Below are 26,963 nucleotides of genomic sequence, written 5' to 3' on the forward strand. Positions count from 1 at the left end.
GGGGACATTCTTGGAAACAAATCTCAGGAAAGTTGAAACAAATTGATTCTGGTCCAGAAGGAATTGTATATGGAGTGAACAGAAACAATTACATTTATTGTCGTTTAGGTATTTACTTGTTATTTTTATAAGTGGCTGATGTTTGCAAAGTTTCTCACAGTATACTAATATTTTCTAACATACGTATGCAGATACCATTTACGACAAGACATGATAAAGTTATTAAAAGTTATTCTAACTGTTATCTCCAAAACAACAAACGCAGTTTGAGGAAAAGCACCAGCATTAATTTATTAAAATGCATGTTTCTTATTTTTTTAGGAATCTCAACTAATAACCTCCAAGGAACAGGATGGAAGCAAGTTTCTGGTCGATTCAAATACGTTAGTTGCGGTGCTTTGGGATGCTGGGGTTTAAATAGACATAACCAAATTTGGTATCGTTCTGGTGTATCAGCACAGAATTGTGCTGGAACAAGTTGGACTCATATCGGAGGAAGTCTTAAGCAAATCGAGGTTTGTAATCACTACATTCCCAATGATAGGTGAAACAGCATACTCGATTCTTTTGTTTTGAAAGGCAATGCCTTAAGCAAACCTTGCCTCAAACACATAATAAATAGCTTTTCCTGCTAAAGGCATCGTTTGTTATTATGTGAAACATTTTTGTCACGACAAGATATTTGGTTTTCGTTGTTTTTGTTTTCTTAAATAAAAACTTCTGTTAGACTGAAAGGGCCAATTTTAACGCCTTTAAAAAATATCGCAAGATTGTAATGAACTTTCTTTCAACAATAATGTTAGTATGTTGAGCTGTTTTAATTTTATGTCATGTAATTTAGATTACTTGCTTTAAATCATTCACAAGAATATATGTAAAGAAGGAATACATTAGGGAATTAAATAACTAACATTTCAGTTTTTAATTTACTTATAGCAAATGTTATGTTAAGAAGGAAGCATGCAAACTTTTATTTTGAAAGAAAACTTAGAACTGACCTATCTTTAACACATTATACGGTGATTAGCTTTTATTAGGACACATTCTGTTCTCTTTTTACTGCATTCTCCTTCTAATGAGGTAGTATTCAATTGTTTATAACCACTGTGGGCTTGGTAGCTCAACAGGAAGAGCGGCGGACTAGTAACCGGAAGGTGCGAGCTCAAATCTCGAGTTCAAGTCACATGTTTTTCATGTGCATATTAAAACCGTGTTAGGATTAATATATTTTAACCACTACGATACATATAAAGTTAATATTTCCTATCTTTAGCGAAGTATTTTAAAAATATTCTTTTTAAGGCTGGAGAAGTTGGTGATGTATATGGAGTAAAAAGTAACAACGTGGTCTACCGTCGAACTGGTATAACTACGGCATCTCCAATGGGCTCAGGTTGGGAAGTTGCTTTGTCGTATGCTTCATTCGTGACCACTGGCCTGAATAACAAGTATGTTTTGATAAATGGAGCAATTTTTGAATCCAAAGGTATGAGTATAATATTTGCTAAAAAGCGAGGTATTTTTTCAATTAATAAGCCATCAATAACCGAGCGCGAGGTCTTTTTGTAAATAGTTTGGTCTGTACAAAATGACAGAGGTCCGATATTTCTCAGTAAGACCGAGAAAGCGAGGTTATTAGAAGGTTTATTATATGGCATTATTTAACCTGGAACGAAGCTTCCTTTCTTTCTTGTCCTTAATGATTTGTACGGGTTTAATTTTACTTTTCTAGTTTTTGTCAGTAAAAATTAAACGGTTTCCCATTGTATCGTTTTTTCGACTTACATTTGTAAATGGTTTTCCGTTTTGCTGTTTGAAAATTACGCGTTTTGGACCGTGGTCCATTACAGAAGATTTTGGACCGGTTAAAATGTATCTGTGCCAATGAACTTAGTCTAGAATACAATGTATTTCATAGTTTGCTTTTTTTACCTTACTTTAAAAATTCAAAACTTAACTATGTTTTTTTATAGCTTGTCGAAAACACTTTCCTTGAAAATTCGGCAAAATTTAACAGTAACATGATGAAAGAAAAATGATTAACATTTTCCAAATCTATCGTAGTTGTTCTATATTTTTCATTGATAGTTTGTATCAGTGCTATGTAGCGTAGAAATAATACGTACTTTTTTGTTATAATAAAAACCGTATCGCAAAAAAACTTGCTCATTATGAACTTTTATATTTCCATATGGTGTAATGAAAAATTATAATCTACCTGAAATACAGTCGGTGCTAGCATCTATTTATTCACAATCTCAAGATAATAAACCGCATTTTACCCTGCCGGCGCCTGTTTCAAGTGATACAGAGGAATCGGATAAAGAGTCACGTGATACAGAAAAATCGTCTATAGTCCTCGCGAGAAGTCACGTGACTCTCATTTTAATAAGGTAAGAATGTATATGTATAAAATCTGCTCTAAACACAAAATGCCAATCAACGAAAAACAATGCAACCATGTTAGCCGTATGGCGGCTGATATGTTTTGGTCTACTGGAAAGCCTTTAAATTACCCCTCCTTCGTAGCAAATTACGTTCCGATTTGTTAAAAATACGACGCCTCGGGTTGGCCTGCTGAAACCATCGAAGCTATAATGCAGGCGGTTACTCCTCATCTTCCAAAATATAAAAGAGCCAACAAGAATAAGTCTAATGATGTCTTCAAAGAATGGATTACCACTTCGGGGCTACCAGAATTCCGTCAAACCGCTTCCGATAGCGAATAGGAGCCTCCTCTGCAGTACGATCGATTACAAAGTAGCCGTACTTCTTTTCAGTGGCTTCATGGTAAGCCGCCGCTAGCTCCTCTTTTGTAATACCATCAGCGTGGTCAGCTGCGATTTCTCTCACGTCGCGCTGGTGAAGACCTCTCATAAGCACAATACAGCCGATATTTCGTCGAATATACTTGGGACGTAGTAGTAGATTTGCGCTAAGTATATGGCTGTGACATTCTTATGTCAACTTGCTGAGAAATACTCTTTGATTGGGTTTAAGCTTTTTGAATCGAGCCGAATGTCGTCAAAGATTACTGTCTCGAGATTAGTGTCCAACTCCTCCACTTGAATTTCATCGTCAGGCTCTTTTAATTCAACACATACTTCCAGGCCGATGCTTTCGTATAACTCTGATAGAATCTGAAATTTTTTCTGGTCCGACTTTTTGTGTAAATAGTTGATTTAGGGCAACAAGCCAACGCATAATCATGTTAATTAAAAGGTTCGTTTTACCGGAATTAGTAGGGTACGATCAGATAATGGCTTTCAGACATTATCCAATGGTGGCTTTGATTTTTAGGGTGGGTGGGTCGAAATTTATGATTGCCGTATTATATAAAATCACATCAGTCTAACAGACCAACTTTTCTGCATCTATATATAATCCTGCGAGAAAATGGAAACTGCAAGCGCACATCCAGTCGAGCCAGTAGATGTTCCTATGCCAGTACCACGGATATGTCCGGATTTAAAACGTGAATATGAATAGCAAGGAGTAGAAGACGTGCTTTCACCCCGTTCATCAATCGAAACGAGCAACTTTCGCCTTGTTTGCACTTTTAAACACTGAGGCAGATCTCCGCCAAGAGCGTGACGCTCGTCATAAGCTGCGTAAGAAATACACACGCATTACTTTGACACTTGACACCTTATCTGCTGCATCGAGTGCCTTTACAGTCGTGACAGGAACTGGAGGTATTGCTCTCACTCTATGGTGTGGGCGCCTGGCTGGGGCCGCTCTTGAAGCTCTTGCTGCCACTGGCAAGTTGATCCCAGGTGTTGGGCGTGTTGTTTGTAAAAACGTTGATAAAAAAGGCTAAACAGCACGACCGCATAGCCCAAGCTGCTACGACGATTCTGATGACTGTTGGCGATATTACGTCACGTGCTCTCAGTGATATACAAGTCTCACATGAAGAGTTTGAACAGGTTCTGGATCAAATGCGGCGCTTTAACTGGCGTAAACGCGTTATTAAAGATGAATTCGACACTCCGATGCGTAAGAAAAGAGGCTGCCGATGTAGCTCTACTCAAAGAGATGAAAACGACAAATAAGAACTTAGAGCGTGAAAATAAGAAGCTGTTGCCGCCGCTGCTCAAAGCGCACACCGTGAAGAAGAAGCTCAAGCTTTCAAAAATCGCGGGTCTGGCTGGGCTCGTTATAGATTCTCTCGCGGTCAAATATAGATAGATAGATGATTTATTTCTTAAAACCTGCAGCCATATTGCTGAAAACGCTTAAGATTACATATAATACATACATAAATGAATTAACTGAATTACATCTTCAATGAGTTATAAGTTATAAAACTATTTCTAAAACTTTTGGTATTAAAGTTAGTATTAAATGAAGATTGAGTCCTAAATTCCATCGTTGAACGTTCTAAACGAGGAGGAAAAAGGTCATGAAGCTTATGTGAGGAATCTGCTACTATCTTTGAAACAACGCTGTTGTTATATCATTCCTTCTTTCGTTAAGGCGTTGCAATTTAGTAAACTGCAGAGCGTTTTCATATTCTTGATGACGCAGGATTATTTTTAATGCTCGCTTTTGACTGACGCTAGGTCATCTGACAGATACAATGTCAGACTATTGTGGAACACTGGGCAAGCAAACTCTAAGACAGGTCTTATACACGTTTTGTAAAATTGAGCTATTCCTTGACTTCGATATTTGCTCGTTTTAGTTGAATAAGATAATAGAGGCGTTTACGGTATTCCTTAGTTATTTAATTTATGTGGATGTTCCACTTAACGTTGCTGGCTATAACCAATCCCAAAACTTTTGCGTGTTGGACAATATCCAGTGTAATGTTATTGATGGCAATTGGTTGAAGGTCATTGGTATTAGATCCAAAACAAATCCGCATCTCTTTACATTTGGTTTCATTTAACTGGAACTTATCACGCGGGATGCTGTTCGCTAATGTGTTCTTTTGGTTTTGTAAGTTACTTGTTTGATCTTTCTCAATTACTTCACTAAGAGTGGTATCGTCCACGAATTTCCACATTTCAATATTGGGTAACTTAAGATTGTTAATCATTATCAAAAATAGCCAAGGCCCCAATTTTGTTCCCTGCAGAACGCCTGCAGGTACGAGTTCCCACTCTAAAAGCAATCGAATTTCAGCTTTACTTTGTTTCCTGGAGGAGAGGAAATCCATAATCCAGTGTAGAACCCATTTCGGTATATCAAATGAGCGTAGTTTTTCAACCAATAAGTTATGATCAATCAGATCAAAAGCTTTCTTGAAATCCAATAACAGCACACGAACGGCCGCCCCGTTGCCATCAGTTGCTTTATTCCACGACAGTAACATACTAAGTAAAGCTATAGTTGTGCTTGAATTTGGAATTGCCCCATATTGATTAGAGTCTATCTTCTAAAGTACAGCTGGCTTGACATAATTTTCCACAACAAACTCCTCGGCTACTTTTGATACAATCGCAGTAAGTGATATAGGTCTTAAGTGTTTATTAATATCTCGTACAGGTTTCTGCTTTGGAATCGGTGTAATATTTGCTTTTTTCCATGATTCTGGTAACCGTGCCTCTTTAAAGGAGCTGTTTATAATATCTGCCATGGAGCGGCCAATAAATCAGCATTCTCTTTTAGAACCCAGGCGGGAACACCGTCTGGGCCAGTTACTTTCCTTGCGTTAAGAGCTGACAACATCATGAAAGCAGTAAACTCAGTGACAGGTAATAACCTCGGGAAATCATCATTCTCATTATTAAGGAATAAATGTTGGGGCAGTGGGTTAAAATCTTTCATGGGTGTTAGAAAGGATTTGTTGATCATGTTTGCAAGCAGGAAAATGATCAGAGGGTGTTAGTGCATTATCAATATTTTGCAAGGTTGACATCATATCTTCCTGTTGAGAAACCGACGGTGAAATGACACTTAACTTTTTGATTTCCTTCCATCAACTTGCAGATGAACACGATTTTAAATGCTCTACTTTGTTTTGATAAAAACGTTTCCGACAAGATTTTCTTTCTCGGTTTGCTTGGTTTCTTAATTTCTTGAAAGATTCATAGTCTTTTTGTGCAAAAGCTTTTTCCCTTGGGCGGATCAGTTGTTTTAGCGATTTGGTCATCCAAGGAGGCTCATTATTGATCAGCACCTTCTTTTTTGTGGGGAGTAGGAAATCAAGACCAAAGTTAATGATGAGCTCCAACATTTTCATTTTGTCATCACTATTTCTCATTTTGTCGTCACTATTTCTTCCTACCCACTGTTCGACATTAACCTCTTCTAAATATTTACCAAAGGCCGAACGTTTGGATGGTCGCAAATCCTTGACATTACCACTACTTTAGTCCCAGAGTTTTCAGATCTTTTAATGGTTGCACTTCTACGGTGACATGATCGGATAGTCCAAGGGAGGACGTTTGATTGGGGAATCGTAAAATTCTTTCAAATTTGTTAAAATCAAATCCAGCTTATTATTGCCACGAGTAGGGAAATTTACGATCTGACGCAATTGGAAACTATTCTTTAGCAGACGAACGTTTAATTTGTTAAAATCGCCCGAGATAATTATCCCACAATTTGGAAATTTTGTTTCAACTGTTTGTATTGATTCAAAAAGATAATTGATCATAGCCTCATCATTTACCCCCGGTGGGTGGTACAAACTAAATAAAATAATATTGGACACACCTCTTGGTAAGCGGGTCAGTCTTAGATCTAACCATAATGCTTCGAACTCATTAGTTAAAAGGTCTTGCAGGGTGCTAAAGTTAATTGTATTTCGAATGTAGACGAAAACACCACCATGAATGCGTTCACGTCTATCGCGTCTAATTAAATTATATCCGGGTAGCGAAACAATGTTATCATCAATATGACTTTGCAACAAAGTTTCCACGATGCATAGAATATCCACACTTGAACTCGAAATGTACGCATGTAATTCATCGAATTTTGGGACCAGCGACATGATATTAGACAACATTAGGGATGGTACAAATACATTTGGTGATCCACAACGTTTAAAGGTTACTCTTGGAATAATAATACAATTGCTTTTGTTATGAGCAGACGGTCTGCAACGGGAACGTAAGTTATAATGATCGCTTGGATTAAGAGACGATCTTACTAGTGTAGGTATTGTTTGAACGAACGCAAGCGATTGTGTGATAGACAAACAACACTCTAATGTATTGTCTTCTTTTTCTTTAAGAATGTCTTTCACTATAAATTGATCGTGTTGGTGTTGTTGGCTGTCGCCTTTTTTACATAGCAAAGGTATTCTCTCCAAGACTTTTGTTGTTCCTCTCTGAATTCTTTCGTCAGGCTGAATTCCATTGGTAATTTCTATTGATGGGAATAACGGTGCTTAAGATGCAAAGAAGTGAACTGACGATTCTGCAAAGGAACTTGTTGATGGAAGTATTGGTGATAAGGGCGTCGTTGGAACGACTGACGATGCCAAAAATGGGTTTGTTTATGGCCTGGTGCGGTCGAATGTACTCGCTTCATTACTCTATCACTTCGTGGGATTTTTAACTCTTTATCTACTTTAAAGTTGCTCTGATGTTTTCGTTGGTGCTCGGTATTCTGAGAGACAAGTTGGTTGCTAAGAATTTCATTTCTTTGCGACTGCTGGTTTTGAGTGTTAATCGTTTCGCTGACTTTACAGCTTTGATAATTATTCCGCTGCTTGCATTGATATTCATGTAATGGGGACTCAAGTTGATTTAAGCATTTATTACTAGGGAAATCTTTCTGATATTTGCTTTGTTGCTTTCGTCGATACTCAATAAGCTGTTTATCAATTTGAACTTGAGTCGTTCTCCTACTCTTGCAGCCTTGACCTGCTGCAGGGGATTTTACTGAGTCCTGCACGCCTACGCTTTTCTCGATATTAGCAGGTTTTGCATTACAAATTAAGGGCACATTGTTTTGCGATGTAGTCTTTTCGTCATTTAAAGGAATTTTTGGTTTAATAGTTGGCGTGGCATGTGACGAAACAAGCACTTCACTTTCCATCTTTATTAAGCGTGACTTTAGATTCAAATTTTCTGTTGTCAATTTTGCATATATCTTGCTTGTTTCTAAGTATGACTTGCTTTTGTTCTGAAATTTTTGCCACCATTTTAAACACCGTTAATTCAATTTGATTTTTAAACTCATCAAACTTGTCCTCTAAGGATGTTTCAACGTCTGCGGTTCGACATGGAGTTGCCCCGATAAGAGATTCCGTTAAATCGTCTTTATTTGTTTGTGAGGAAAGTTTTTGAAAGGAACTATCAATAAAGTGCTGTAACTCCTCAATTGTCGACTGGTTAAAAGCCGATACAGGCAAATTTCGCGTTTCAGATTTAGCAAGTTCGTCCCGTGTTTCACAGCTTTCACGTATAGTTTGCTCAGCAGCTTCATGCTTATTTTCAATATCGGTGTTAATCTTATCTTGTACTTCTGACAAGTTAGCGCTTGAGGACTCCAAGACGCTTATAAACAAATTCCTAAATGATTCTCCGTCCTTTCTATCAAAGACATTGCACTTTGCTTGACCGGGTACCAAGTTATAATCAAATCTAGATCGCTGCTAACAAACTTTTTTGATTTACCTCCGGGTGATTTCCAAATGCCCACCAATCCGACGGTATTTTCGACAAAATTTTGCAAAGATGTCAGGTCACCTGTCCACTTTAATTGTTGACCATCAAAAATCAAAAGGGCTTCTTCTTTATTAATTTAATCGCATGTATATCTGTTATATCTCGTATGATCCGGCTTATTTCGAGCAAGTCCATTTAAACTTCTACCGCCGCCATATTGTTCAATTCATGAAAATATAAATCCAGTAATTAATAAAAAAAATTTTCTATTATATATAGTAAGTATATAAACGTCGCATCAAACTAAACATCGCATCAAACTAACCGTCGCATCAAACTAATGGCAACATAAGTAATCGGTGGAACTGATGATTGTTATGGATCTGGAAAAGCAGGACCACCAGGGCCTAGAGGCCCAAGAGGAGTTAAGGGAGATAAAGGTCACACAGGAGCTGCGAGGGCTCAATGAGATACGGGTCCTAGAGGATCAAAGGGAGAAGAAGGTGATACAGGCGCTACAGGGGCTCAAGGAGATACGGGTCTTCGAGGACCAAAAGGAGAGAAAGGTGATGATTGTCCTAGAGGAGATGACAGAACTGATGGGACCAATGGAAGAGATGGTGCGCCCGGGGCCACAGGAGCTCTAGGGCATTAAGGACTTCAAGGACCTCAAGGGCAACAAGGCACTAGAGGTATAACAGGTCCAAGAATAGTGCCGGGGTCTACAGGGGCCGCGTGGCCTCCAGGGCCTCAAGCGCCTAAAGGAGATACTGGAGCCACAGGGCCTCAAGTTCAGTATTTTTAAAACGTCCTCAAAATACTGAACTTTTTGGGAGAAAGTTATATCACTTAAAGTGCCACAAATTTTTCTAAGCCTACAGGCCGCGCAATGAGTCATCCGCCGCTTAGTATAGGTGGTATGCACTGATAAAATTCATTCATACATATCTTGTTAATTTTCAATGTGAGAAAATTAGGTTTTACTGTTAAGCATTCACTTCCTTTAAAAACCTAAATAAGCAATATTTTTAAGAGGTACAATAAATAAGGTCAAAAAATGTATGTAAATAATGTGTAATAACGTTTTTCAGTAGATGGCATTAAATTTCTACTGGGTTTAATAAAATTTCAAATGACTTTCTAACTATTCAATTTAACGCTATTAGAGTTAGACAGGAATTTTTTATTCAGACATAAAAAAAATTCATGTAAGCACACATTACAATGAAATTGACTTTAATCTGGAAAATTTGGAATGTTATTTGAAATGGGCGTAAAAACGAGCTATATTTGACAGATTAACGCAAGTTCATGCACATTTTTGGTGTTATGATTTCCTTATTTTAGTATTTCTTTCTCGATTACAATATTATGGAATGAATTAGTTTTTATCTTTTTCACAAAAAATTCATCAATTAAGACTCACACGAGTACAAATTTTAGTTTTAGTAACACGAAGCCAAATAACAACAATTCCCTCAGCAGTAGGTATAGTAACAACACCCACAGTGCTTTTAGGTGTAAATGTTTCTTAACTTTTCACGAAGGCTATTGTTATTTTATAATTATTGCAGGAATATTGTAAATATATTACTATGTAAGGAATTCTGATCTTTTATAAGCACATAAATCATTTGCGTTTCTTATAGTATTTTGAAATCTCAAGTTAATTTTCTCCTTTACATCCAAAATTTAACTGTAAAATATGTTTTCTATTTTTGTAAAAACTTTGCAATATTGTGAGAAGGTGGCAAAAATAAAATGATTACAAGAAGTGTACATCTTACATGGGGGTTGGGTTGGGTGGATTCTACTCAGTTGCAGGTATGTGCAGCTTTAAGTTAAAAGCTTAAAATACTTTAATGTTTGCGAAACGTCTTAGAAACTTTGAGGTTATATTTTATAGAGAACTGAAATATTTAAAAAAGGTTTGAAAATTTCAACTTCATGTGTTACTGAGAGTTCGTTTGTAAGTTCAGACAAATAAAAAATATAATTGATGAAAGATAGTAATCAAATTATATTTTTTTTCTCTTACATTCTTTTTTACACCAGTTCAAATTGTTAGATGACAAATATGCTGTTTGTGTTTCATCTTAACATTGTTCATGTTGTCTATTTTACAGCATATAAATTATTATAAGAATCGTCATTTTACTTTAAAATGACATAAGAACAATGCTTGTGTGCAGTTTATATACTGATACATCTTTTAAATCCTGTTTCTCTTATGTAATAAAACACAATATCATAACCCAAGGTTTTAAAATATGCGGTACCTAATTTTTGTTTAAGTTATCGCGTAATCTTCCCATATTTTTTACAAATAGCTTTGCTACATTAATCATCAAAAAATTCAATCTGCATAGGAAAGCAGACTGATAACAATTTTAACGAATTTCGCCAAGAAACTCCCTGCTTATGATATGGAATATAAGTATACATAGAACAGTTGTATTTGATTGAACAGATATATGGCAATGTATAAACATTGTTTAAAGTTCATTCAAATTACAAATAAAGCAAGATATCGCGACTTTTGAAATTCCTAATTTATTGATAGAATTGCTTGACAGTACATACATTTATTTATGTCTACGTAAAGTTAACGATAACTTATTGCATCTTTGCCCTTTTATGATATAATATCTCCTGACATTAATATATCAAAATTTATTAGCTTCTATTGATAATTTTTCATTCTTGTTTAGAAGCCCCAAAAATTTTGAGAAATCAAAAAGAACGCGAAATCATTCCACCTCGTAAGAAACGTTACCAAACACTTGTTGGCTCGGAAATATTATCCCGTCGAAACATTTCACTTACCATTGTGTGCAAAGCTACTGGTACACCTGCACCTACTATAACATGGTTGCGAAATGGTAATCGTGTTTCTTCAAAGGGGAATGTGAAAATTAAAAAAGGCGGTCGACTTCGTATTAAGTCTCTGTCTGAAAATAACGTCGGTCAATATCAATGTCGGGCCGGTAATAGCTTTGGTTATGATGCAGCCGCGTCAAATATCATCATAAGAAGTAAGTATTTTGAATTTAACATTTAATAAGGTTTGCATTAGCAATTTAATGCATACTATATTTTAATATGTAAAAGCTATGGACATTGGACAGGCAAACTGTCCAGCACAGTAAACTTCATGTTATCAACGAACACTATAAACACCTTTAATAATTTCATATAAATAACAAAAATTAAGTTAAAATTGTTCATGCGTGCTTTTTTTACAAAAGAAGGAAAAAAATAACATACAAATAACTTTTGCAAAGCTCACATACTCTATTGATGATGACATGTATTATTTCTCGAAACGTTTAGTATAAATGTTTCAGCTTTTACGCACATCTGCCCGTGGGCACAACAGATATTTTTGCAATGTTTTGCTTGCGAATTGAAATGTAAATTTTTAAGTATGATTGAAAAGCGATGTAAATTGTTGAACGAGGCAGAATGTCTTAAGATGATATTTATCATAGCCAGAGTGAGTTTTACTATCCAGACGAAGCAAAGTTTGTAGAAAATTAAATTTTAGTCTCAACATAATTTTTCGCAATGTATTTGTTTACGAAGTGACATGCAAATTTTATAAAATTGAGATGAAAGCGATGTAAATTGTTTAACGAGTAAGCAAGGTGTATTCAGATTCAAGATTTCGTAGCAAGAGTGCATTTTACCTACAGACAAAGCGAAGTTTGCTGAAAAGCATCCATTTTTAGTCTCAAATTTAAGTTGCAGACCTTGTGAAAATATTTTTTCCGTATACGGACCTCCCAGCCGGTAAATACGTACTATACCATAGAGGATCCTTGGGGTGTCCAATGTGGCACTGGAAACGGTCAGAATTCGACAAAAAATCTTGAAATTCCGACATTTAACATATATTTTCTTAGTTTATTCAGTTTATTGAGCCTATTTTTTAACCAAAAACAGTAAAAATTAACTCATGAAATGCACTTGTTAGCGTTCTCGAAATTCGCATTCATGCGACAGATTTTATAAATCATCGTATTATTACGCCGTTTTGATTTGCCTAATGTAATCCGATTATCCTACAAAACGTAACTCGATTGCTGTTCGGAGTCCAGTTTTGTTGTTACAGTAGTATACAGAGCGTTGCCGCTGGCGCACTTCACCTTGAGAAAGCGTCGTTTCTAGCGCACCTCTAAGTTTGAGAAGGAGTATACACAAATAAAGCGCCCCAGCCCTAGCTCGTTACGTACTTCTTGTAATTATGCTAGCATAATTACAGCGAAGGTCAAACCAGGACAAGGGCAGGAACCAAAGACGGCGCCTGCGCGGCCGGCCGTCGGGTCTATTATTTATAGAGATATACTCGCATAGAGTAATCCAAAGTGTGCGTGGTTTCTACCCGGAAACTCACCACATGTGGGAGAAGCTCCATAGGTGAAAACTGTGGACTTCATATGAAGCGATTAAGGCGGGCGACTTCCACAACCATGTCGTAAGTGTGGCGTCGGAACACAGGCAGAAACTATCCTTTCTCGCCTGCGGTGCCGATAGGGTGCATCTTAAGCTCGTTTATAAACAGAAACAAGCAAGAAAAAGATTTGCTAGAGTACTTGCCGAATTAACTTCGATTTAGAGAATTATTTCGCGTAAGATATAGCACTAAAATTTGCGACACTTGAGATGAATACTGTCGAGAAACTTCTGCAAATATATGACCAAGGTGTAATCAGCGGACACGCGCTGAACGCCTCCCTTAAGGCTCTTCAACCTCCCGCTGAGCCGACACCCACGCCAAAAAATGTCACTCCGCCTATCCCAAAACCGCGCAAGCACAGGCCCGCCGAGCTTATTGATGATGAGATGAACGCATAAATCAATGAGCTTCCGGCTGAATCTAAGCCACGACGCCCCACAAGGTCTACCCCCCACCACCTACGGAACCTAAGCGGGATGAAACAAAGGCTTTTAGCTATCATCTGAGAGCCTGGAATATGCAGGTGCCGAAGGGGCACCCCTCCGAACGCAACTTGATGGCTATCCTCAGAAACGCCCAAACCTGCATCAAACGCAAACTCGTCGAGGAGCTATTAGCTCTACGAGGAGTTTAGTTCTAGTTGGCTGTAGAGGTTGAGCTTCAGAACGATGAAGCAAATTGTACTGAAGTGCTTCAAGCGCTAGTGTTCCGGACAAAGCAGATCACGCAGCTACAGGAGCATGAGATTCCACAAGCCATACATGAAGCCTTTCCAACAATCCTGGAGAGATTGGGAAAGTTCACTCGGGAAGGATCTGGGTGGATAGTGGTCGTGTCAAAACTGTCTGGCTTGACATCGCTCACTATCAGCCTTTACGCGGAGGCTCATACCTTCCTCTCCCACCACGGTCAAGAATAAGAAGGCAATCGTCAACGTGAAAAACAAGACTACGACTGCCTCCGCTGGTCTCTAAGGGCTGTGCTGTTTCCTGCAGCTAAAGACCCGCAACGGCCGGGCAAGTATCCCACTAAAGACTGCCTTGAATTCCGGGAGTGAGCGCACCCACACCACTCTCCCAGCTCAAACGAGTAGAGCGTTAGAACGACCTTGCTATCAGGGTGTACGGGTGGGAAGGCGGCGTCGTTCCTTGCCGTCTAAGCAAAGTAGAGAGCTCACAAGACTGTGTATCTCTTTCTCATCTCGGATTCGAAAATCCTGAGAAACACCATTACACTTGGATCAAGAACTTCAACCACTTTCTCAACCACAGTGGCCCCCATCAGCTGCACTTCTGCGAGCGTTGCCTTCACGGCTTCGTCAAGCAGGATTTGTTGGAAAAGCATAAGCCTGAATGTCGAGGCATAAACCAGGCCGTGGTTGCCATCAGAATGCCAACCCCAGAAGCAATGACAAAATCCGCTTTGAGAACTACCACAAGCAGCTCAAAACGCCATTCATAATCTACGCAGACTTGAGAGCCTGTTTTTAAGACCGAAAGAGCGGAAAGAGCGACCCAGCAAACTTCTAGACACGAGACATGCGGCTACTCATTCATAGTCGTTCGTTCGGATTGGGAAACTCAGCCGCCGCAGCTCTACCACGGGCCCAACGAGGCCCAGCATTTCCTGGAAGCGCTCCAAGAAGAAGAGCGCGAGATAAAGACGGTGTTGTCTAACCCCAAGCCTATGCACATAACAGGAAAGACAGGGGGAGCCACAAGAAAGCCACGTCTGCAGCAAGCCCCTCAAAATCAATTACGTTCGAGACTATTGCCACATTACTGGCAAGCAGGTGCGGCCCACAATGAGTGCAACCTGTAGTTGCAGCTCAGCCCGAAGACGACAAACACAGGTACCCATTCTTTGTTCCAAGTTCTAGGCTCAGCCAGCTCGCGATGATACTGGTAACCGCCAAAGTTCGGTTAAATCTTTTACGATCTCTTGATCTCTATAAACCCAATCTTACCCCGTCGACTTGTGACACCATTTTATCACACGCTTTTGCACAGCCCATGAAACTCCAAACCAGGTTCAATTTGTAAAATTTTAGGCCTTCGAAGAGGCCCACGGGCATAAATAGACTCTAACGCCTTCCCAACCTATGTCGCTGTCTTGTCTGTGATTGCCTAGGCCTCCTTATACTGACTTGCCACGTAGACGACCGTCAATGCGTATTTGAATGCGTCTTCCGACTCGATCGTGAGGCAGATACAAGATATCGGCCTGGTGCACCTCATTCGTGGTGCTGATGTCAAACTTAGGTCGGGGATAGAACTTGCGCTGGTGCGGGCAAGTAGATCTACCAGATGGCTTGTTAGCCATTCATGAGCCTCATCCTGCCGACGGCAGCCTCTTTAGCTAGCTTTGGGATAGCAGCAATGACGCGCCAGTACCCCGCAGGACTGTAGTAGGCCTCTGCGAGTTCCTCAACGCTTCCGTCCGTAGAAACGATCATTTTTCCTCCATTACGAAGAGACTCGCTTTGGGAAGAAACCTAGAAACAGCACTACCACATACACCACAACACCTGCAAGTTTTGGGTTAAGTTGTGATTTACAACTATACCACTTATAACTGGTTGCAGTCTTTTGCAACGCACACAAAGCGCGACCGTCATTTTCACTTGACTATGTTTTAGTTTGATGTGTTATGTTCACCAAGCTTTTCTGATTTTATCAATTTTATCCGCGGCTTTGATTGCCAAATAAATAGGATTAATACCAAAATGGAAGGGCAGTATTCAAACCTCATTCTTCCTCCCTTTTATCCAGAAGTTCACTTTAAGAAAGAAACTAGAGACGCCTCTGTCACAGACTCGGCAGCGCCCGTTGGCTTTTTTATATTCGATTTTCCTTGACAACAAGTTGACAACGTCTTTGGCTCCTGCCGTTGTCCTGGGTTTGACCTTCGCTGTAATTATGCTAGCATAATTACAAGAAGTACGTAAGCGAGCTAGGGCTGGGGCGCTTAGATTTGTGTATACTCCTTTCAAACTGTGAGGTGCGCTAGAAACGACGCTTTCTCATGGTGAAATGGGCCAGCGGCAACGCTCTGTATACTACTGTTACGATTAAAAAGGTGACCGCAAATCTTACCATTGGACATGGTCAGTGAGCGCTTTCTTGCGCACTTTCGGTACTTTTATCCACAGTGACGTTATTCTAAAGGGTGTCTAACTAATTAAAGCTCACAATTTTGATCACCTGATTGTGGCAGATCACAGTTGGCCACGGTTGCGCATTTATTGCGCAATTTCATAGTAATTCGACTGAATTAAAATTACTTAATCCTAATATCCACTTACGCGTGCGTGTTGTCAGTTTGTATTCGGACAATATTTTCGACAATTCCGGTTAAAAAGATGGATTCCATTGCTTTATCGAAAGTCAGCGACCTTTTTTAGCATTATAACTCGAAGGATATCACTTCACTGGTGAATTAATATTGCTTCGAGAACATTGCGAAAAAGCTATTTCTGAGAGAGGAAATCGTTTAGGTGATTGTAAACAGATTACAGTGAATCTGTGCGAATTTTGAAAACTACAGTTTCCCAAGAGTCAGAGAGAACGATCAAAATCAAAGGCTCCTTTTCTTAATTATTTCATGTTAAAATATTTATGAGTCTTCTATTATTTTTGGCTAGGATACATGATGATAGCATATTCATGATTCTAGCTAACTATATCATACAATTCTGTCTGGCAAAAATTGAATAATGCATGATGAAATGATTAATTGTGTGTTTTACAGTGTTTTCAAACTATAATATACCTAAGAAACCTGACCATTAACCTTACAAAGGAAATTGTCTACCAATAAAGTAAAATTATTTATGATTATAGATGTATGAAATATGTGTTAGTAATTGGTGTTTGTGTTATTTTATACATATGGTCTCACTATGTTTTCATGTGACATCAAAGTGCTATCAATACTACCTATATTGTTTTGACACTCGACTGTGGGAAATCTACTTACTATTTTACACTATTTGCATTTTTATACAAACATCATCAACCAGCTCCACTGAAAACACCTTATTCCTGACCTTTTCTCCGATTTATCAAAATATGTGTTTATAATATACACCAAGTATTCTTATCATTTTATGAAGCTTGAAAGTAAATGTAAGTTCGGTATTTATCACTTTCTTTCTTTGAATATTGCAAATACTTCTCTGTGTTTAATACACTGGCTGATGGGAACTGTGTGTACAATGCATGCTCCATTTCAATGGAAGGGATAAAAGTTTATCATTCCATCTGTTTTACCAGCATTGAATTTTTTATAATGCTAATATATTATTCACCAAAACATAAGGATGGGGCATTTACATGTTTTCAAAATGCATTTGCTTTGTGTTTGTCTGATACTTCCCTTTCAGTATGTGAATAGCACAGCCACATTGCAGCAGCTTTGGGAGAAGCTAAGAAAAATGCATACAGTTTTATGTATTCATGAATGATGTGTATGTTCTCATTGGTATCTGTTACATCCTGCATTATTAAATCATACTACCCAATTGCAATTGATTGTTTACCAGATTGATATTCTCTTTGAACATTGCTTGTATTATCATGTTCCATGCATACTAACTCTTACTCATTGGAAGAAAGATGGTGCATTAATTTTGTAGTGTATTGTATTGTTCTTTTACTTTTCATTGCAAAAAATGACGTGCTTCATCTTTCTATTGCTACCAAGGAACAATACTATGATTATGACAATGGATGAAACTGTTTTGATTTGATTATGGTGTAAGACTTGGCAAACACAAGTAGTAATCACAGACAAAATTTAAAACTGGCCAAACCTTGCGGATTTTTTTCCTGTTCCGATCATGGATAGGGTTTTCCTGTAATCTTTCATATATACTGAAAGCAGGAAATCGCTTTTCTAAGAGTTAAATTTTTTAAAATTTTATAGGTTAAGAGGAAAGATCCTAGTGATGGGGATTCATGTCAAAGAAATACACTGAAAACCTAATTCTAATCGAAGATGCTTTTCGTAAAATGTGTGTGAAAATTTAAAAGCTTATGTAGAAAATGCTGTGTGTTTGACATTGTTATCCATTGTTGAAATGTATCTGTAATACAAAACTACGTGTAAACAAGTTGTAATCAACCATATTATCATATAAAGTAAATTTACATATTATCATAATCTATAAAGAAAAGTAAAATGATGAAGTTTTATTTCTGCCAAGAATGAAGTATTATTGACAAATCAAATGATTTACTGAATTACATTATCTTTGATAATTCACAAATCAAGCCGTAAGATTTTCTTTTGAAGTTTCATAAAGTTATTGCGTGGATTCCCAATACAATGCTGGTGATTGCTACCTACCATGTCACTTGTACTGCCCACTAACCAGAGATAACTGCGATTGCATTAAAATAAAATTAATAAAATCTTTTTAGGATGTGTTCCTAAAGGAGAGGCAAACCTCGACATACTTTGTAATTAAAAGAAAACTTGAAAAACTCAATCTATTGTAAGTCTTGACATTTAGTTTTTCTGTTGGGACCTGTTAATCCTTTGGTTAATTTACCAATAAATTGATGCATTGTAGGAATCAGAAATTTGTGGAGTATGATATCGAAATAAAAATTAAGAATCATTTTCTCTCACTCAAAATGGATGACGATTTTAGAAAATGACATCAGATATTGCATTCATGAATTATTACGTTTCTAATCATATATGATTTATGAAACAACAAGCACAGCATAAAGTACCATTTCTTCAATTTCAATGCTTATGATTAAACAATGAATGCAAATTATAAATTATTAGTGAAAACATTTCATTTTTTTGAAATTTTCCTTACTAGAGACTACAGCTACATATATCAGTAAAGAATCATAACCAGATCAGTGCGGTATCCTCAGAAAGTTTTGTAATTTAGAAAATCTACTGTTATGTAACGTTAAAGTATCGCTTGCTTGACATTATTTCATATTATAAAATAAACACAATGAAACACGTGCGCTGATTGGTGTTTGCATTAGTCTAGGAAAAACGATCTGAGCTCAACTAATCAAATCAATCAATCAATCAAAGAGAATTTGCAAATTAATCATGACTACACGTTAAAAGAATATTAAAAAACGGTTTTTCTTTCGCATTATTGTTATTTTAAAAAAAAATAGAAGTTTTTCGTATTTCCACTGGCTTATGCATATCTTGGAGACGCTTGTAAAACTCTTGAGCATGTAACCCTCGACCTTCGGTCTCAGCCTTGCACTGATCTACTCGAGTTCTCCCAAAGGTCTCCTCGATTTGCATAAGCCTGTCAAACACATGCAGTAAACATCTTTATTTATTAATTTGTGTACGAATTACTTCATTTGTAAATAACATCCTTGCTTTATTAGACAAAATATTTACGAAATGCTAAAACGTCATTGGTTTTAACAGAATCTGCTTACAATAGAATACATTTACTATCCTAGATAAGAACATGAGAAATTTTCATTTCATTATGCCTAAGAAAAAGGCTTAACGAATTTCTTTACACTTTTTTTTAGAAAGAACACTAATAATTCGATCAAACCTTTGTAATCTTCGTCGTTAGGTCCTTACACCTCAACAACATAACGACATAGCGACATGATTGCAGATGGTGTTATAACATTTAACTAAAATATATGGAATGCTATTTGTGAAACCTTAATAATTTTTTGAAGCCGTGATTTTACCCCAGAAACGCGAGATTTTACCCCAGACACGCTTGTGAAGTCAATCATTTATTTTTCCGCGCGAGAGTCCCAAAACACTAAGCACGCATGTCTGGTGAAAATCTCGCGTATCTGTGTAGATTTGGGCTTTGGCTTAAATTATTAGCTTTAGGTAGCGTTCCATGTATTTTAGTTCAATGTTAGAACGACTACGCGGTAACCTGGCAAACATGTCGCTGAGTAGTAACGACCTAGCGTCAACAACGGTGTGTTATACACATAGCTACAAAACTTCCTGGCATTGTTATCTTGCCTATACTATATTAGATCGTTTATGCCTGAACACAGGCTAAACTAATAGTCAAATAAATTAAAGTGCAAAGTTTGTTTCACCATATTGTTTTGATGAACGTACTAAAACTACATCAAGTTACAAGATAAGTTGCGTCGATTTGTAATAACTCTTTTTCTATCTTTTTCCTTCTCTCTTACATTGAGGAAGAGCACTTACAATTAGGTTTGCTTTTTGTGAGGTTTTGTTGATGATGAAAATTCGTAGAAGTTCAAAATGGGATCTTAAACTTTTCAAGAAAAACAACAAATAAATGTTTTTGTAATCAAGTATTCTCTACCTCGTTATTCAAAATACCATACCCTAATATTTAAGTTACCTGAGATAAAAGCCCTAAAATGTCAAATGTTTCAAACCTGTTTCAACGTAATATACAGGATATGCAATAAAGATCTTTTATTGTGTGTAATTTACCCTGAAAACATCACAGAAAATTTTTTTGTTTTTGTGAATGTTCCATGAAATCAAATCACTTTGATTTTTGCAACAAGTTACTGAGACAGGTATTATTTGAAAAATATTTACGCATCATTTGGCACCTGGATCTGCATTTTTATATGTCTTAACATTAAGAAAGATTTCTTCAAGTTTAATGCCTTTCTAAACCTCTATTGATTACTGATCATCAAGATTAAATAGGAAAAATCAAGTGAATGTAATATATTAAAATGAGTTTTGTTTAATTTTTTGAGCTGATTTGTGAAGGTCCTATCGGATTATTTCGTAATTTTTGTATTGTGTCAATGTTTTCAATTCATTGCGGTTTCGTTTTGACATTTCGAATTCTCAGATTTAGTTGTGAAATGAGATAATTAACAACCGTGGCTTAAGTAGCTAAATATTCTTTTGTTCCAATATATAATGTCAAGAGATGTTTATTGAATTTCTTGCTGAAATTGCAACCAAAGGAAAACTAAATTTATCAGAAGTGATAATTTAGGAGATTTTGCAGGATATGAGTTCCAATTTCTAAGTAATAGTTTAATCTAGAAGGAGACATTGTTCATTGAGAGTTATTCCTTACCAAAATGGGACGGAAGAGCGAGACTTGTTGAATTTATTCAATATGGCCAGATGGTTACCAGTAGAATCAAATTTACCAAAGTTTAGTTCTTGTAAACTTATGCAGTAATGGCATCTGCATATATTGCAAACAGATGTAGCAATAATAGATTTGAATTAAGTGCAGGTGAGGATCTAACGAGATTCAAGTCTAATCTTAGTAAAATGCATGGTTCGGTTCAGTGTGTTTTTGCTTATACGTACTGAATCCTAGAAAGCTCAAGACAGAGTAAAGAGGCATTTTGTGACATGTGATAAGACGAGTCCAGCTTACCTAGTATATCACTGAGAAACCTCGAAAATAGAGCGAGTAAGGTAAAATTTTTGATGGAGTCGATAAATTTGTGATTGACAAAATTAAACGGATAATGAAATATGCCCATCACTTTGTACTATAAAGCTGCTGCAATTCAGAGCAAGAAACTAAAAATTTGAAGGGGAGTTTTTACGATCAAGTTGAGAATACAGGAAGGTACCCATCTCAAGTCGAAAATAAGCCAGCCAGTATAGCATAACTGCTAACACCATTAAGCGTGCAGTTGATTAATGTTATAGATTAAATAACGTTGCAAATTCTTATTTATTCTTGATGATTACCATGAGTTATCACTTTTTACAAAGAGTTATCATCTTTCCAATAAGATAAGGTTCCAAGCTTTTGTAGTGCAAAGCAATATATTTGTAAAAACATCTATATTTTCTATTGCGATCTAGCGGAAGTATCTTGCTGGAAGGCGTGTTATCTTTGAAATTGCTGAAAGTAAGGGACACGAACATTAAAGATTCCGACACGAGTGGACCTTCTGTCAAGATATCTATACTGTGGTCGGCATATTCAGTTGACAGGGATGTTTATTTTGAGCAAGTTAAGGGTTATTTAAATTATGGGCCAAGAACGGAGAAAGTTTGCTTACAAATGAAATACAGTGTAAGCTTGTATTCCAAACAAAGCGGCAGAAACTGGAATAAACATTAGGCTGAAACACTAAGCAGTCGCTTTAGTCGCGCGTCTAAAACTAGCACACCGTACGAGTGGTTATTTGAAAGTTAAATGTTCTTGATTCATTTTACACTGGCCTATAAAGATACTATTTCCTAATGTCATAAGATCATCGAAATTTAAAGATTACCGGAAAACGAAGGCAATATATAGTGAATTCACACTGGAATCTTTCAGTTTTATATGACTTGCTGAAACAAACTAGGCAGTCGCTTTAGTCGCGCGTCCAAAGCGAATTGATGCGCACGCGTCAGTCGCTTGAACGCCAGAAACACACATGCAGCGACCATCGCGACTTTACCGTGGCGTCTAATGAACATGGCGGTGATTTTACTTTGTTACAGACACAGATATCACTTAACTTTATTTTGGCCTTTATTATAGCTACTAATATATGAATATTTACTCAGTACAAACTACTGTGTGGAGAAAAGTGAACAAGCTAGTTAAAACACGCCAATATGATCATAGTCCATTACGCGTATATTGTGGATAATCTTATTCTGCGCACTTAGGTTGTGCATTAGGGTTCCAGTTTGCTCTATTGTCCCTATTTGATAAGTCATATAAAACTGAAAGATTCAGTGTGAATTCACTATATATTGCCTTATCCAAGGTATAATCTATAAAATTTGTAGGTATATGACAGGAAATATGATAGCATTTAGAAGTTAAAATGTATCTATTGGCCAATCGTATAAAGCGACTGAAGCGACCAAAGTCAAAATTCGACATGTTGAACTTCCAGCGACACTGACGCGACTACGCTACTAGCTTAGTAACCACGCAAAGCGGTAGTTTTAGACGCGCGACTAAAGCGACTACCTAGTGTGTTTCAGCCTTTATCAAATAGGGACAGGAGCTACAAACTGGAACCCTAATGCACAACCTAAGTGCGCAGAATAAGATTATCCACAATATACGCGTAATGGACTATGATCATATTGGCGTGTTTTAACTGGCTTGTTCTCTTTTCTCACATAGTAGTTTGTACTGAGTAAATATTCATTTATTGTAGCTATAATAAAGGCCAAAATAAAATGTTTAAGTGATATCTGTGTCTGTAACAAACTAAAATCACCGCCATGTGCAATAGACGCCACAGTAAAAGTCGCGATGTTTGCAGCATGTGTGTTTTTAGCGTTCAAGCGACTGACGCGTGCGCATCAATTCGCTTTGGACGCGAGACTGAAGCTACTGCCCAGTGTGTTTCAGCCTTTAAATAATTTACTTGACCAGGAAAAGGTTTAAGCAATCACTAGCAGACCCTTACGTATACTTTATGTTTGTAGATGGAGCCTTGTTAAAAGATTTTAATGGTTTTACTTTCTATTTGTGAAGAAGAGCGTAGATTTTTATAACAATTATGTTGCAATTTAGGCATAGTGGAAGAAAACAGAAGCGCAAAAATCAATGAAAATAACCAGGGACAGATAAAATTACAATTTAAAGGACGCAACTTTTCACAAAAGGTCTAAGCACATGGAGATCAAATACCATTTCAATAGAAGCGAAATAATGCGCTGCTTAATGAGCTTAGTTATTCTGCAGGCAAAGACAACTTACGAAATATTTTACAAGAAGATAACAAGTACACATTTAAATTGAGTAGTGATAGAAATGGTTTTCAATATCAGAAGAAGGATCACTGATATCCTCAAAGAATAGAAATTGTTTTACTTTCTGCATGTACAACAGAGTGTACAACTTTAGCTTGGGTGCAGTGATTTAAGCATAGTGGAAAAGAACAGCGCTGCAAAAATCAAAGCACACAACCAGGAAAAATATCAACAAAGAACCCAGCTTTTCAAAAAACAACGTCTAAAGACATAGAAATTAAAAACCATTCATTTGAAGCAAAGTGCAGGTAGCGTGGAACAATGAACTTAATTAATTGCCAACGAAGATAACTTAGTAAATTTATTTAAAAAGACAACAAGTATAGTTAAATTAGATCATTTTCAACTTTTTCTATGTAGCCAAAAGGACACTAACATATGTATAAGTGTAATGTAAAGTGTTTGCCAAGCCACGTCTTTATAATGAAATAAGGAAAGTGTAGTAAATTGTGTAATAATGTCACCCTATCATTGTGAACTTAATCTCATGATAGATTATTATCAACCAACCATGCAGCGTCTTTTATGTAAAATACCTGTATCAGCATGTGCTTACCTGTGGTTTTTGTAGTTTCTTGCAATGTAGAAGTTTTCATTGAATGTTATGAATAAACTTCTCGGAAGCAACCCGAGTTTAGCCTCAAACAACAACTGCAGCAAAATAAATCCACTAGCAAAGTGTGAAAGCATGGATATTTACCATAGGTTTTAATAAAGGTATGTAAAACAAAGCTACAAAAGTTTGCAAGAGTTCAGCAATATATATATATATATGAAGTATATAAATGAGCAAAAGTTCCATATTCGTGATTGTCCAGATTTTGTAAGCTCTGTTTGTTCAACTCAGGGTGTCATTTTTGAGATGTTGCCATTTAGTCCTAGAATAAAACATTTTCACTCTTTTAAAAACCCTTAGTATTCTACAAAATTTCACCAAGCATCCACCAGATAGCTACAAATCTTTTTCTACTAATCATCCCTCCATTAAGAATCGATAAAATCATCACCACGACTCTGTCAAGTAATTCTCTACTGAACTTGATGACATTATCAACTACATATGCCCGTAATCAGCACACGTTTACAATGGCTTTTCGTAAGAAGTTCTTCGGCATTTTCTGCACTTTCTACCCTGGTTAAATAACTGACAGGCTTGGAGTTATCGCCTTCTTTACCAAATACGGGTGGGTTTGGCACGCCAAGATACAACACACTGTGTTTCCCCGATCTCGGCATAGGTGTAAATTCATTAATGATGACGTTAAGAATAGTTTTACCCAAGGACGTATCATTACGTATTATCACCTGAATCAATATTAATGTTGTACAAAATTTGGCCAATCTGAAAAATGCAAACCTAATATTAAATAAAAATAACAGCCAAAGGTTTGGCGTTTATTCGATATTGAAGTGTCGTGATGGTTCTTTAATATTGAAATTTGATGAGTTATGTTACTGTTATACGTAGGTTGATATTATACGTAACGTTAGAGGAAGCTAAACTGATTATAAATTTCTCAATAGCCGCGCACGAATTTAATTTTTCCATTTCCGGTTTTCCAGAGGAAATCTTAGATGGTCACGTACTAATGCAAGCACATTAGGTGAAACACACTTCAGATTCGATTCAGCTAACATACTGAATACAAATACGATTGATTAATTATGCATGATACATAATTACTTACTTGTTAATGATAACTCAACTCAATATTTAACCAAATAAGCAGAATTGTATGGTAAGAATAAAGATTCTAAACATAACGACCAGTACGTTTCACTAATCATGAACTTTGAAAATTAAAATAAAGATCAAGGCAAGATTCACAGAAATATAAATTTCAAAGTTGCAGCAGACGTCAGTGCAAATTGTTCAGGATTAGACATCTTAAAACCTTAATTATAACATAACAGCTGAAACTATCAAAATCGTTTAAAAACAAAGAGGGCGATTTTATTAATCAGAATTTTAGAAAAATGCTCAAGAGAAAAATCATAAAAAAACAGCGTTACCAATTGCCAAGAGAAAAAACATGCAGTTAAAAAGAGACCGAAACTAGAACGCTTGTGAATATTCATGTATTTAGCTCTTCCGAGTTATTTCTTTTGAAATTAAAATCACTAACAAATAAAAAATCAGTCTGGCAGAACTAAACAGATGAACACCCCCCCCCCCTCCTATGCAGTCAACGTTCTGGTTTCCTGTGCGTAGCCAACCTGCTTGTTTATAGTCTGGTTTATTTGCTTGTCTTTGTTGACTTACTTAGAAAATAATAAATTTGATAATGAAAAGAATAAGGCTTGATTGAACATATTTGTCATAATCTACGGTAAGATGCAACATTTCCAAAGTTACTTTTATTTGACTTTGAATCACCTTTTCAATTTTTTGTATATTTTTCGTTTGGTCGTTATATAACACTTCTTTATGCAATAGCCATGAAATAGCATCAGTTCTTTGTTGCGATGCTCTTTGTTTTAAAGGCTTGTAATAATTGAGGCCTTACTTTCCTCATGATTTGAATTCTGCCCATAAAGGCATCGCAGTTTTTGCAAACGTTCATGTCTGGCGAAGCTAGCATCTTTTTCAGCTGTTTTTTCTGGATCAAATATGATTCATGCAACTTCTTGTAAAAAAAATTTTCTTGAAGGATTGTTTTGTAAATAAATTGTCGAGTATTTAATCTGGATGATACGCTATAATTTGACATAATTATGTTAGTCAATGCATTTCGTTTTGCAAAGTTAATTCAGCATCTTGAATTAACAGACTCTAAATTATTGATTCCATGTAAAGAAAGAATATAATAATTGATATGCATCTGATATAAGAATTTTTCCATTAACAATCTTATTGTTTTAACGTTCTAAGTTGTTTTTCATATGTTTTCTGTCGACGAGAATAATTCGAAATAGCTAATATCGTTCGTACACGTGACACTTCATAGTCCTATTAACTATGTAGGTACTAGTTATGACTTACACCTTAACTGCTACCTTAACAATCCTATTACCAGATTTAACTATTTTTATTTGCACTAGTACTTGTAGTGCTTGTAAAGCACACTTCCTTCATGTACAGTAAATGATCGTTATTTAATTTCTTCTGTTAATGTTGACCAAAAATTACCACTGACTTTGAGACTATTACTTGTGTTTTTATGCAACATGTGAAACATTGGAATTACTAATAAATGTCTCATTTATATCGTACTCAA

General features: G+C 36.6%; 1 protein-coding gene across 1 annotated transcript; it reads left to right on the plus strand.

Annotated features, from left to right (window-relative positions):
* On the plus strand, window positions 1-18,128 carry LOC124454743 (contactin-5-like). Its single transcript, XM_047005508.1, has 5 exons — window positions 1-108; window positions 322-515; window positions 1,303-1,486; window positions 11,282-11,605; window positions 17,956-18,128. The coding sequence occupies exons 3-5, from the start codon at window positions 1,384-1,386 to the stop codon at window positions 17,958-17,960; spliced, it is 432 nt and encodes a 143-aa protein (XP_046861464.1). The 5' UTR covers window positions 1-108; window positions 322-515; window positions 1,303-1,383; the 3' UTR covers window positions 17,961-18,128.
* The last annotated feature ends 8,835 nt before the right edge of the window (window positions 18,129-26,963 follow it).

The sequence above is a fragment of the Xenia sp. Carnegie-2017 genome, unplaced genomic scaffold (genome assembly GCF_021976095.1).
Source record: "Xenia sp. Carnegie-2017 unplaced genomic scaffold, XeniaSp_v1 HiC_scaffold_3, whole genome shotgun sequence".
NCBI lineage: Eukaryota > Metazoa > Cnidaria > Anthozoa > Malacalcyonacea > Xeniidae > Xenia > Xenia sp. Carnegie-2017.

Bases quoted from the DNA above. Each gene is read 5' to 3' on its own strand.
- LOC124454743 (XM_047005508.1), top strand. From the start codon at position 1,384: ATGGGCTCAGGTTGGGAAGTTGCTTTGTCGTATGCTTCATTCGTGACC. The intron at 1,487-11,281 runs GTATGAGTATAA...ATTCTTGTTTAG, and splicing joins AGCAATTTTTGAATCCAAAG to AAGCCCCAAAAATTTTGAGA.